We start from the raw sequence: 12,382 nt of genomic DNA, 5'->3' as shown, positions 1-12,382 counted from the left end.
TTCCACTTGCTTTAGCTTCCATAGAGAGTCCATAGAGGTACCCTGTCTTGTTTTATGGTTGTTCTTTTTAGCTATAGAATTTGTTCTGTAATCAAGATTTGGCTATGGAACCTCTAGACATCAGCATATGAATCTGCCATATCTGCAGGCAAGGAACAAAAGTTTGGGCATTGGAAGATTTCTGATTTATCTTTGCAGTCATATTTGAACAGGCTGCATGCAAATAAACTATTCATCTGGAGAGCAAAAAGGGTACTGCTTTTACAGAAATGGAATCATGAAACCAGTGGCTGTTACCTAATGACAATTTATTATTTATTATTAGCCTTATAAACTTTCTGTCCATTTTTAAACATTAACCAGTGAAAGAAAGAGGAAGTAACCTGAATATCCACAGGCTCAACTGGAAGCTCCCCCAAAATAATTTTTACCCCCAGAGAGTGCAGTTTGAATTCGCATTTTTTCAGATGAGGTGTGGTCCTTTTGTTTTTTTTGGTTTTTTTTGTTGCTAGGCAGTTAATGGATAGAACCTGTCACTCCTGGTACTAGGAATTATCATCATCAAAATCAAAGGCAAAAGTATGAATTCAGGTCATGATATTACCATTCAGATAGTATTTTTGGCTTTTACGGTGTCCTCATTTTGTACATGTAGCATCATGATTCACAGAAAAAATGAAATCGTGAGAACAAAGAGACAGTCGTTAGATCTAACTGCCAGAGGAAGAAAACTGTATATGTCTATTTCCACTGACATCAGAGTTTAAGCACTGAGTCTTACATCTGCCTTTGCTGATGCTAACATGTCTAAAAATAGCCATGCCAGGTAGGAGCAGAAATGTCAGCAAGGTACAAGGCTGTAAGGTCCCTTAAACAGAACTGAATCACATCAGTAATGTATGCCTTTACCAGCAGGACTATATAATCAGGGCATTTTTGTTTTTGCCTGCAGGTAATTCATTTAGCTTTCTTTGTACTTTGTTCACATTTTGTTCAAAAATATCTACAAACATCCACACAGATGTTTACTTAAAGTGCCTTGAGGCGACTGTTTGCTGTGATTTGGCACTTTATAAATAAAATAAAATTGAATTGAAATTGAATTGAATTACTTCAGATGAGTTTGGTGCCTTAGTGGATTCATCAGCCTTTTCCACAGTCAACATTTTGACAGGTCATAGAAGCAAAAGCTGAGATGTTACTCATAAATAACTATTAATCTACCATGTTCAAGTATCTATAAGAATGCAAGGGTAGCATTGTCAAGAGAGGAGCTTAAACAAATTTAGTAAAAACACCTGGCCTTTAATTCTCTCGGGTTATTGCAGACATTTCAATCAGCCATTACAGCCCTTAAATTCTCCACTGTTTGTGCTTATACTGTCATTGCATTATGTACAATTGCTTGTCACATATTTGAAAAAAATCATATTGCTATTTTTTTTAATTCATTGGTCTGCAATGTGTTAAAGAGAAGTAGTCTGCACACCAGATGTGTGGTGTGCAGCCTCTACTTCTCTTTTTCTGTGATTGTTTTTCATTCTGTATCCAGTTTTTTACCTTCTTGGATCATGCGTGTCTTTTTTCTATTTTGTCTGCAATGTGTTAATGCCTTCATATTACTAGGTCATATCTCCTTGTTTTAATATAATAGCTGTCAGGAACTGCACTTGGACCCTGTGAACTGTTAAAAACAGTTATGCTTTTACTGGCCATTGTAATATTTTATTTAAAATTTAAACCTTCCATTCTTTGACTAATTATTGTGTGCTCCATAATACAACTGCTTAACACACAAATGTATGATTTTTTTAAAGAAAAAATGTTATCTGCTTATCCTCAAAATTGTATTGTGTTTTATGTTTTGCTTTTGTGTTTTTAAATCGCTCTGCAGTATCAAATATGATTTTGATATTCATGCTAGCTCCTTTTTCTTTTTCTCTTACCCATACTGCCAGATGATCTTTCCCCTCCCCCTTTCCTTCAGGCTCCCAGAGATGGGGAGCAGCTGAGAGAACTACCAGAGAATTAGAGTCCATCTTTGCAGACATGTGTGCCATCAGCCTTAGAGCGCTGTAAACACGATCTAATATATTTTCATAAACATCCCTAATGTGTGTACAAAGCCCTTATCAAGTCGTGTCAAGCAGCACAGAAGCGCTTCCTGTGCTCTGGTTCAATTAGATTTGGCAGTGGTTAAATCTAGCCCAGACTGTTAACCACATTCGTGGCATTTGTATGCATTTGATATCACTGCTGCCCTTTACTGGTGGGATATGTTCAGATAATGCAGGTTGAGTTTAGTAGTGCACTGTGTAACGCTGGTCCGTGATGCTTTGAGTCACTCAGACGGTATGACCTCATTTCAGGGAGTGGTTCAGCACAAGCAAACGTGGCCTGATCTGTCAAAACTCCGTTCGTTTGGCTGTCTCACCGTTAAGAAGACTGATATAGTTTTTTTTTTCTTTAATCTCTCAAACACACTTTGAATGCTGCAAACGACAAATATGGGCTGTGCAGCTTATAAGTGGGTCAGCCTGTGATTTAAATATGACAGCGCGCTACATGCGCCATCTGACTGAACCTGAGTTTGGTAATTGCGTCGCTTTGTGTCCGACACAGTCTCCGCTATATATACAAACTCACTATATAACGTGGATCCTGAAACAATGCCTGGAGCCGTCTCTCTGCAGTAAAGTGGTTCAGTAGCTTGTGTGTTATGTATGCTGCAGCTCTCTGTGAATGTGTATGAGAGAGAGGAAGGGATGGGGGGAGGGGCAGGTAATTTTCCGCTACTCGTTGCAGTGGCAGCAGTGGCAGGGAGCTTCAGTACCGATCGAGGTATCAGCTCCGCTCGGCTCAGCTCTCCCTCCTGCTCGGCTCTGCGGTTGGGCGGGGCCGACAACACCTAGTGTCAATCACAGCTAAACCGGTTGGGCGGGGCAGAAGCTCAGGGGAGGATGAGGAGGAGAGGCTTTATCCTGGCAACCATCAGAACACTTATCTGTGTTTCTGGATATTTTTATGGTGCGTGTTTAAATGAGGCAGAAATTTTCTATTGCGGGCATAATTATTATAATAACGTCAACACTGAAGAAGTGCTGAAAGGTAGCGTTGTGTCAGGATGCATGAGATGAGTGTGCATATGATAAAAGCTTCTAACTCCATGTCCGCTGGTGGTGAAAACTGTATTAAATTATTGATTCTAGAGTACATTATCGTTGTTGATGCTTACAGCTAAGTGCTTATGGGTTGCAGCATGTCAGCAAGTCATGCTGGACGAGTTCAGCAGCTGGACAGAAGGCATTACATAGAGATGCCCTCACTTCAGTTATAACACAGGGTGACTGATCAACACAGACTGATTCGTGATTCTTTATTGTTCTTTCTTCCTCACACACACATCTTATATAGCACTTCCTGTTTGTCTCCTTTGCAAGGGTGTTTCCTTTGTGTGAGAGTGAGGTTACTGCTGCCATCTCTGGTTACCATGACGACTGCTCTGAGCCTAATGAAATGATGAACTAGTCTGTTTCCAGGGAGCTGCTAGTATGTACCCACCCCCACCCAGACATCCTTCCAAGCATGTGTTACATAGATGCAAGCAGAAAGTAAACATGGTGGATATGATGAGAGAAACAGAGAGTTAAAGAAAGAGGAAGATACAGTCCAAAGATGCAGTGCATCTTCAGCAGAAATGCCTAGTCAGACAAAGCTGAGAGCAAGGCAAATGAGGGAAAATTGTGTGAGATTAGAGAATCTGTTCCAAAATAGGACAGGATTTTGAAGGAAGTCACATGCAACAGCACAGAAAAGAGCCTTGAGCATGAGATAGTGAAAAGAAACTGGAGTTTGTGAGGATGAGATGGACAAAAGAAAAAAAACACATTAAATACATGCCCTGCAGCTGGGTGAGAACATCACAGGCTTACAATTGGTCACAGATAAAAGGAAGAACTTACCCCCCCCCCCCCCCCCACCCCCCACCCCCACCCCACACACACACACACACACACACACACACTCACACTCTTCCACTAACCCGTCTTCCACACATGCTCCCTCTTAGTGGCATTTGAATGTTTTTCGCTGTCATTAGATTAGCTTTGTCATGCTCAGAACCATGGGTTCCATCCTCCCATACGGCAAGGATATAAAGCCAGGGCATCCTGAGAGGGAAGTATCCAAAGCCTGCCTGCATTTTCTGATAGCTTTGTTCAGTGCCACAAGGAAAATCTGTCTGATTTATGCACAGGCTGAATCAGGACAACCAAGAACCCTTGCAAGGTCCCACAGGGATGGATTTGTGTTGTGTTTAGTTCTCTCAAACCCTTTATATTTTTTTTAGAAAAGTACACAAGGGATCATACCAGAGAATGTCTTCTACACCCACTTACCGTGTCCACCTGAGTAAAAGGATTGGGTTATCATGGGACTTTTGTTTTGGAGATTTTAAAATGGGAAAGTTCTTGAGCACAGGGGAGAGAAGGCATGATAATTCAGCTCTGTCACAGTGTGATAAGCCAATATACTCAATAGTAAGACTCATCAGCCTTTGCTTTTGATTTTTGCATTTCTACTTTTTTTTCCTGCAGATCTGTCATATTATTCAAAGCGTGTTGGTGACAAAATAAGCAACAGCAAAACTGGAGAATGTTTTGGTGCATTATTTGTGACACAGATTCATGAGGTTAATCTCGCACCTTGAAGACAAAGCGTTAGATTTCAGCTTATTATTTCTATTGATATGTTGTATTAAATCTTTGTACAATACAGACAGTGGTACTGTAGATTCTGACATTGACAGTCTCTGGATTGCTCTTTCTCATTTTACCTCTGGAGGGTGCCTTGCCTTTATAACTTGCTTCCCCCACCATTGAGGTCACTATACTGCAGATGATAAAGAAAATGACTGCCACTGTAGCTTGACATCTGTGCCCTCGCTCCCTCAGACACACGCACACTCGTAGATGGGATTAACCTCTAGTGCTTTGGCTTAATGAGAAAGCCTGTGGATGTGCAAGTGGGGCAATGGTCACGTGTCCTACTCTTGTACTGCTCATTTTTTCCAACAGAGGGACCAATTTCACTGTCTTTTCCACCTCTGTTCTCTCAGGCTGGCGCTTCAACTCACTGAAGGATTAAATGTGTAGCACTAATGACATTGGCTTTTAAACTTTATTTTACTGAGGCAGCAAATGTAAAAAAAAAAAAAAAAAAAATCCCGAATACACTGTTTTATTTATTTGTTTGTTTTTTAATTCAACAGAACAGATAACATGAACAGAGAAAATTTTAAGATGATCCTTATGCTTATGATATTCCTCTTTTACCCAATCGTCTGTATTAAGAATGCATATTTTTAATTTATTTACCCACCAAAGGTAGTCTTAATCATTTAAAATGCTATTTTGTTAGACAATGGCTCAAATGAGTTGTTTGCCATATTTATTTCAGAACATTTAAAAAATTCATGGCAGACAGCTACTCTATTTTTTCTCTCACCTTCTGTGTTAACAAGCATGAAGAAAAATGAAAATCGTATAAGTGTCTTTCCTCATTCTGCTAATATTAATGCAATGTGACTGCTGTCACACTGCACAGAGAGGTTTCAAAGAAAAGTCTTACACCACAGGATTTTGACCAGAATAACATTGATTTTAATACTTTAAGAATACTTTTTCTCTTACAATTGCATTAAATTAAGGAGCTTAATGAACTTTATCAGAGAACCAGTAAGTAGGCCTAAGAGCTTGCTTGCTCCTATTTCCTGCAGTCAGGTCACTGTTAATGGCACTTCCCTGGCATTTGAAAATAACAGAACAGCAGCAAAAGATCTGATGTCCTTTCACACACAATAATTTTATCCTTAAATAGCATTTATGTTTATCACAGTTTTTTTTTTCTTTCACTTTTTCCTTACCCTCAGTTGGTGCTAGTATAAATGCCTACAGGCACAAATGCCCTTTCAGTTTGCACCTCTTTGTATGCATTTCCTGATGGAGTGATGTAAGGAGCTATGCTTAATGATAGCCCAGCTGTGACCTGTTCCTATGGGGGTCTCTGTTGTCAGGTCTGACTCACTGAAATGAGGAATTCCATATGGAAAAACTTAGGGGAAGTGATATGAATGAGTTTTAGAGTGGCCGCTTACAGTAGTAATGAGGTTGAAGAGAATGTTATTAATATCGTGGTCATCTTGCATAATTGATGTAATGGGGCTGTTAATATTCTGGTTGAGAAAAGGAACAAAGAGAACTCTGATTTTTTTTTTTTTTTTTTTTTGTCACAAGCTTGCATGCAAAAGGCACGAAGCACTTAAGAACCCAGAATGTCCCTCAGCCAGCCATCAGCTGGAACAGCGACTGACTGACACAAGGCAGCTTGAGACACTCCAGATTAGAGATTGGAGAAAGTGTCAATATTTAGGGATAAAGAAACAAACGTTGACGGCAAGTGAAGGAACGTATAACAGTCGAATCATTGATAACCTGTGATTTTCAAAAACAATATAAGCTACAGTAAAAGTAAACACAAATTAGCCAATTAGTGCTTTGAAATCAGTATTTGTTCAGGCGTGACACGCGTCTGTTTGCAGGTGGAATATTGTTGATAACTTTATCTGCTGCACCCTTGAGTGAAAAAATCTAGAGCTCAGAGGCACGCAATTAACGCTGAAACAGATGGGCGTATATGAAGAAGGAATAGGTATTAGAAAGCTGTTGGACGGAAATATAATGGGGAAAATAGAGAGGGGAATGCAAAATACAGGTGCAAGTGTAAATCCAGGTCCATGTTTGTTGTTTACCAGGTAAACGCGGACTCTCAATTTTTGGATCATTGCCAAACACCTAGGTTTAAACGTACCACCGGGAAAATCAGCTAAATGTCACGGTTAGTGTGCCAGAACTATGTAAACCCATCTGAGACTGTTGGGGACGAAAAAGTGGCGAAACTACTGCTTCTCAATGTTGACAATGCAGATTTATAAATTCGTGATAAAATTTGGAAACCTTTATAGGGTTTCGCAGGATCACTAAAAAAAAACAAAAAACAATATTCAAATGATGTCATTTGAAAGCAGATTTTTTTTAACAGCATCGGACTTTCGTACATAACATTCGTCTGCTTTTCCAACTCCCCATCACGCCACCTATTCTCGTTGATTTGGGGTGTGAAAAATCGCTCTGTATCCGTTCACTGGCGGCATACGCGTGAGTCACTGTCTTCTCTTTGTCTCCCGAAGATGCCAAGCGCTGTCATCGCCGTGGGCCGACCGAGCGTGGGTAAGGGCGGCAGGGCACCAGGAAAGAGAAAAGATTATGTGGGCGGTAGACGCTCCTCTTGGCCCAGTGGCCGTGTTGAAGAGGATTCGGGGTCTCACAAGGCCAGATCTTCACAGCGAATAACTTTACACAAATTAGTGTTTAAAAAGTGGGAACAGATCACGTCAACACTTTTTAATGTCGGTACTCTACTGAATGCATCACGAATTTCCTGAAAATAAATTTTTATTCTTGGTGAGCTTCACCATGACGCTTCCACGCGAATCTCTGCTGATAAACATTTGTCAGGAGTGTCCAGTGTTTTGCGTCCTCTTGACTGCATTTGGCGGGAGGTCTCATCTAATCAATTTGTATGTTGGGTACACATGTACCGGAGCCATTTAAGGACACTCCGCGAAGGCTGTCGTTCCTGTTAACGTTACCACCTGCTACACATGCGAAATTCAGTCCGTCACAAAGTTTTGTGTTGAAACTTCTAGGCAGCCATTGTGAAATTCCATTTGTGTCTCGTTTTCTCAGATGAAATTGAAACCACCGTATTGGTTATATGGTTTAGTAGCTGCAGGCTTATTGTTATTAATTAAGGACTTAACGTTGATGACAGGGGGAAGCCGTGGATGTTTGCAAGACTCCTTCTTGTAAGTATTCCAGCAAATGTTAACGTGGTTACTCAAGAATACTTCAGTTTAATTGTGTAACCTGTACTGCCATTTTTCTGTGACCCGGTTAGTGTATAGTCACCAGTGAGCAACGTCATTATATCACTAGCTTTGACTTTAATTTGGGACTGAACCTGTGGTGCAAACGGCTCTGCAGCACTGATGTTAAAGTGCAAAATATCGTCAGCTGTCACTGCAGGGCAGAGTGGTATCATGAAGGAACATAAATGTTTTTGTTCTGACAGAAGTCACCTGTCTCGCAGCACTTAACGCGTGAGCAGGACAGGGTTAGAAGGACAGAGCCGCCGCACTATTTGTCCGACGGTGCGGTCAGTTCACCCGTCACCTCATTCTATTCCCATTTGGTTTGTTGTGATATAAAACTGGAGTTAATAAAGCCCTCTTTAAATTGGATCAATACGCGTAACGTTGTGTCACACCTTTACCTCTTCCACGATTTGTCTATTTATGTTTCTTTCATTCCAAAACATATCTGCGTGCATTTTCGTTTAACTGGAGTGTTTTGTGTTATTGTGAGTTGGCATCAGCGAGGAAGTCTATTTTCCAGGCTGCTTCATAAATCAGTTTCCAAGCGCACAATGAAAAGGGCGGTGGCACACACAAAAAAAGAGGGAAAACGATTGTGATGATTTCTCCGAAATGAGTACACAGATGTCGCCAGCCGCTATAGGTTTATCTTTTACAGATACATATATCGATAAAACTGCGGAGATTTTGTCTTTTTAGGTTTAATTTTATTAGAGGGTGTTTGATTATTTTGTCGGAGGTGCTGAAATGCAGTCAGCATCGTTTGAGAGAAGCTCGCCCTCCCCCTTTGCCCACAGACAGCATCGCCACATCGCAGGGAGAAAGAGAGAGAGCAATAGGCGGCATCTGTGAACGGAGTCAGCCTTGCTAGAGGGATAGATTGATTTAACAACACCATTCAGACAGACAAAGAAAAAATATGGATACGCAAGGGAAAATGCCCTCTATGCAGGCACCTGAGAAGATGCGGTGTTTATCCTGCACATAGTCGGAGTGATGCGCGGTCTATTCCCTCGTTTTTAATGAGGCGGGTGGGGACCCATAGCAAGCTGAAAAGGCGGAAAGATTTCTCCAACCCGTCTGCAAATTCTGCCTGCCTGCGATGGCTGTGACGGCGCGATGCTGTTACAGTGTAAAGGGGAATGTGCCTTTTTCTTTTTATTTGGTAATCGTCGTACTCAGTGGCCTTACAAATGCACAAATTCGATACTCCATTCCAGAGGAGCTGGAGAACGGAGCACTGGTCGGTGACATTGTCCGAGATTTGGGTCTGGATCTGAGAAAACTTTCCACTCGACGCATCAGAATTACATCGGACAGCGGACGGAGATATTTCACCATAAACCACAAAACGGGGAAACTGGTGGTGAGTGACCGCATTGACCGAGAGACATTTTGTGAATTCAGTGGCACCTGTTCACGCAACCTGGAGGTGGTATTAGAGAATCCGCTTGAGGTGCACAACGTGGAGGTTGAGATTTTGGACGTGAACGATAACGCGCCGCAATTCCCTCGAGATGAATATCAGCTGGAGGTATCCGAGTCCGCTGTGCCCGGGTCCCGTTTCCACATCGAGGGCGCTCAGGATGCAGATGACGGCTCCAATTCTGTGAAGCAATATCGACTGAGCCCAAACGACCACCTCACTCTAGACTCAATTAAAGCCTTCTCAAATAATAAGCACATTGAGTTCATTCTCAAAAAGTCATTTGACAGGGAGCAGATGCCCTCTCATCAGCTTATCCTGACAGCAATGGATGGAGGCACACCACAGAGAACTGGCACGGCCAAAATTAACGTCCGTGTCCTCGATGCTAATGACAATTCGCCTACATTTGACAGCTCTGTGTACAAAGTAAAACTGTCTGAAAACTCTCCAAAGGGTGCACTTGTAATCAAGTTAAATGCAACAGACCCTGATGATGGCTTAAATGGGGAGGTTTTTTACTCTTTCAGCAGTTACACGCCAGAAAGAGTCAGGCAGATGTTTTCTATGGACACGGACACAGGGGAAATTAGGGTAAAAAACAACACAGATTATGAGGAGACAAACTCTTATGAAATGTATATACAGGCAATGGACAAGGGCCCAGCCCCCACAGCAGTACACTGTAAAGTAGTTGTAGAAGTTTTGGATGTTAATGACAACATTCCTGAGATTGTGCTGTCTTCACTCTCCAGCCCTGTACGTGAAGATGCCAGGGCTGACACAGTGGTAGCATTGATTAGTGTGATTGACCGTGACTCTGGAACAAACAAACAAGTAACTCTAGAGATCATGCCCAATTTGCCTTTTAGGATCAAGTCCTTCCGCAACCACTATACTATTGTCACATCAGCGTTTCTGGACCGGGAAACCATCTCATCCTACAATGTCACAGTCAGTGCTGTGGACGGAGGCACCCCACCCCTGTCATCTCAAATGACCTTTAAAGTGGATGTTGCAGATGTTAATGATAACCCTCCTCGTTTTGAACAGACATCATATACTGTTTATATTACAGAGAACAATGCTCCTGATGCATCTCTCTGTATTGTCAAGGCCATGGATGCTGATGCTGGAGAAAATGCACGCATCACCTATACCGTTCTCAATGACAACAACCATGGCATCCCTATAGCCAGCTATGTCAGCATCAAACCTAATACAGGTGAGGCCTATGCCCTGAGAGCCTTTGACTTTGAGAAGCTGCGAGAGTTTCACTTTCAGATTAAGGCCCAGGACAATGGTGTTCCTCCCCTCAGCCGTGTGGCCACAGTTTATGTTTACATTATGGATCAGAATGATCATGTGCCCAGGATAGTGTACCCACCTGCCAATGGGAGCCGCACCACAGAAACACTAATGAAAAATGCTGAAGCAGGATTGTTGGTTAGCAAGATTATTGCATGGGATGGTGATGCTGGGCAGAACGCTTGGCTTCTTTATTCCCTGGAGCAGACCAACACAGATGTTGATCTGTTCAAAGTGCATGAGTACACAGGTGAGATCCGCACCACACGGCGTGTCATAGAAGATAATTCCACCTCCTTCATTCTGACTGTACTGGTGCGGGATAATGGCCTACCCCCACTCTCCTCCACCGCCACAATCTATGTACATGTGATGGAGTTGCCTCCAAAGTTGGCACCTGAAACCAAACGCATCATCAGGCCTGACAGTACCCTCATGTTTTCCAATGTAACTATCTACCTCATCATTGCCTTGAGTGCCACAACCTTTGTATTCCTGGTCACTGTCTTTGTGCTGGCAATTGTGCGATGCCATGCCTACTGTACCCAGCCTGGTTCTTGTTGCCCATGTTGTGTATCCAAGAAGAGCATGCCAGAAGGAGGCACCGCAGCAGGTGGCAGTGGGGGTGGAGCAAGAGCCGCAGGTGGAGGGCAGCAAGCCAACAATGTGGCCCTCCGACGTGACCTCAAAGTGGAACCGCATTATATTGAAGTGCGGGGAAATGGGTCTCTGACCAAAACGTACTGTTATAAAACATGCCTGACTGCCACATCAGGAAGTGACACTTTTATGTTCTACAACACTGGACGGCCACACAGTGGCACTTGGGGTTCAGGCTACGTCACCAGCCACAGTGGACAGAGCCAGATATTTGTACGGCGTCTCAGTATGCCAGATGCAACAGCCATTCAGGTGTGTCTCTGGTCTGATCTGTGTTTGTTATTTTAGATTTCTTTACACCACTAAATGAAACACACCATTAAAAAAAATGAAAATTTTTAGGTACTACAAGGCTTTGGTCTTGGGAGGTGTTCTTGAAGTAGGATTGCAGCTGACTTTTGTGGCTGTGGGCTGTGATGTTTTAAAATATGTTGTGCTGCTAATTTTCAATTTTTTTTCCTGGTAAGAAAAACAAGATCTCTATCACTTTTATCCAAATGATTAAAACTCATGTGCCACTCCCAGTCTTTGGTTACTTATGTTAGGCTAAGTCTTCTGATCGTTGTCTGTTAGGATAAAGAAAGTGATATTTTATGTATGTATATACAGCTGAACTAATGTATATAGTTCAGCTGTCATCTTCACTGGTTGTATTATTCACCTTAAGGTGTGCATCTTGATGCTGGTTTGGTATGACTGTGTGGGTTGCCTCTCTGGATTGTGTGATCATTTGAGTGAGTGGGAGGGTACATTTTGATTTGTGGATTTGGTAGGATATGTATTGTTTTTGTGTGTCACATTTGCTAAAGGTCAGTTGTTTAATGTTTTTAACCCTGAATCATCAAAGTGTGTCTGTCCTCCACAGTAAATAGGATTCTATATAACAAGGTGAACCGTATATTCCTCTCACTCTCTTTCTTTCCCTTTACTTATTTTCTTCTCAAAGCAAACTAGTAAATTTAGCATAGATGGTTCACCTATGATCCCATGCAGCC

The 12,382-nt window shown here is 42.0% G+C and overlaps 1 protein-coding gene across 29 annotated transcripts in view; it reads left to right on the top strand.

Annotated features, from left to right (window-relative positions):
• LOC115787293 (protocadherin alpha-C2-like) overlaps positions 1 to 12,382 on the top strand; it is a 195,950-nt gene that overhangs the window by 165,771 nt on the left and 17,797 nt on the right. Inside the window, exons 1-2 of one of the 29 annotated variants that reach the window (XM_030739931.1) lie at positions 8,819 to 10,819; positions 10,985 to 11,639. The exons of 26 other annotated variants lie outside the window; for them this stretch is intronic. In XM_030739931.1, coding sequence (XP_030595791.1) covers positions 9,096 to 10,819; positions 10,985 to 11,639 — 2,379 coding nt within the window. In that variant the 5' untranslated portion in view covers positions 8,819 to 9,095. Of the gene's footprint in view, positions 1 to 8,817; positions 11,640 to 12,382 lie in introns of those variants that run through there. 2 more of the 29 variants (XM_030739924.1, XM_030739922.1) reach the window with 2 other exon arrangements.

Source organism: Archocentrus centrarchus, chromosome 10, assembly GCF_007364275.1.
Source record: "Archocentrus centrarchus isolate MPI-CPG fArcCen1 chromosome 10, fArcCen1, whole genome shotgun sequence".
NCBI lineage: Eukaryota > Metazoa > Chordata > Actinopteri > Cichliformes > Cichlidae > Archocentrus > Archocentrus centrarchus.
Note: the sequence above shows the minus strand (reverse complement) of the source record. Positions and strands in the feature narration are given on the sequence as shown.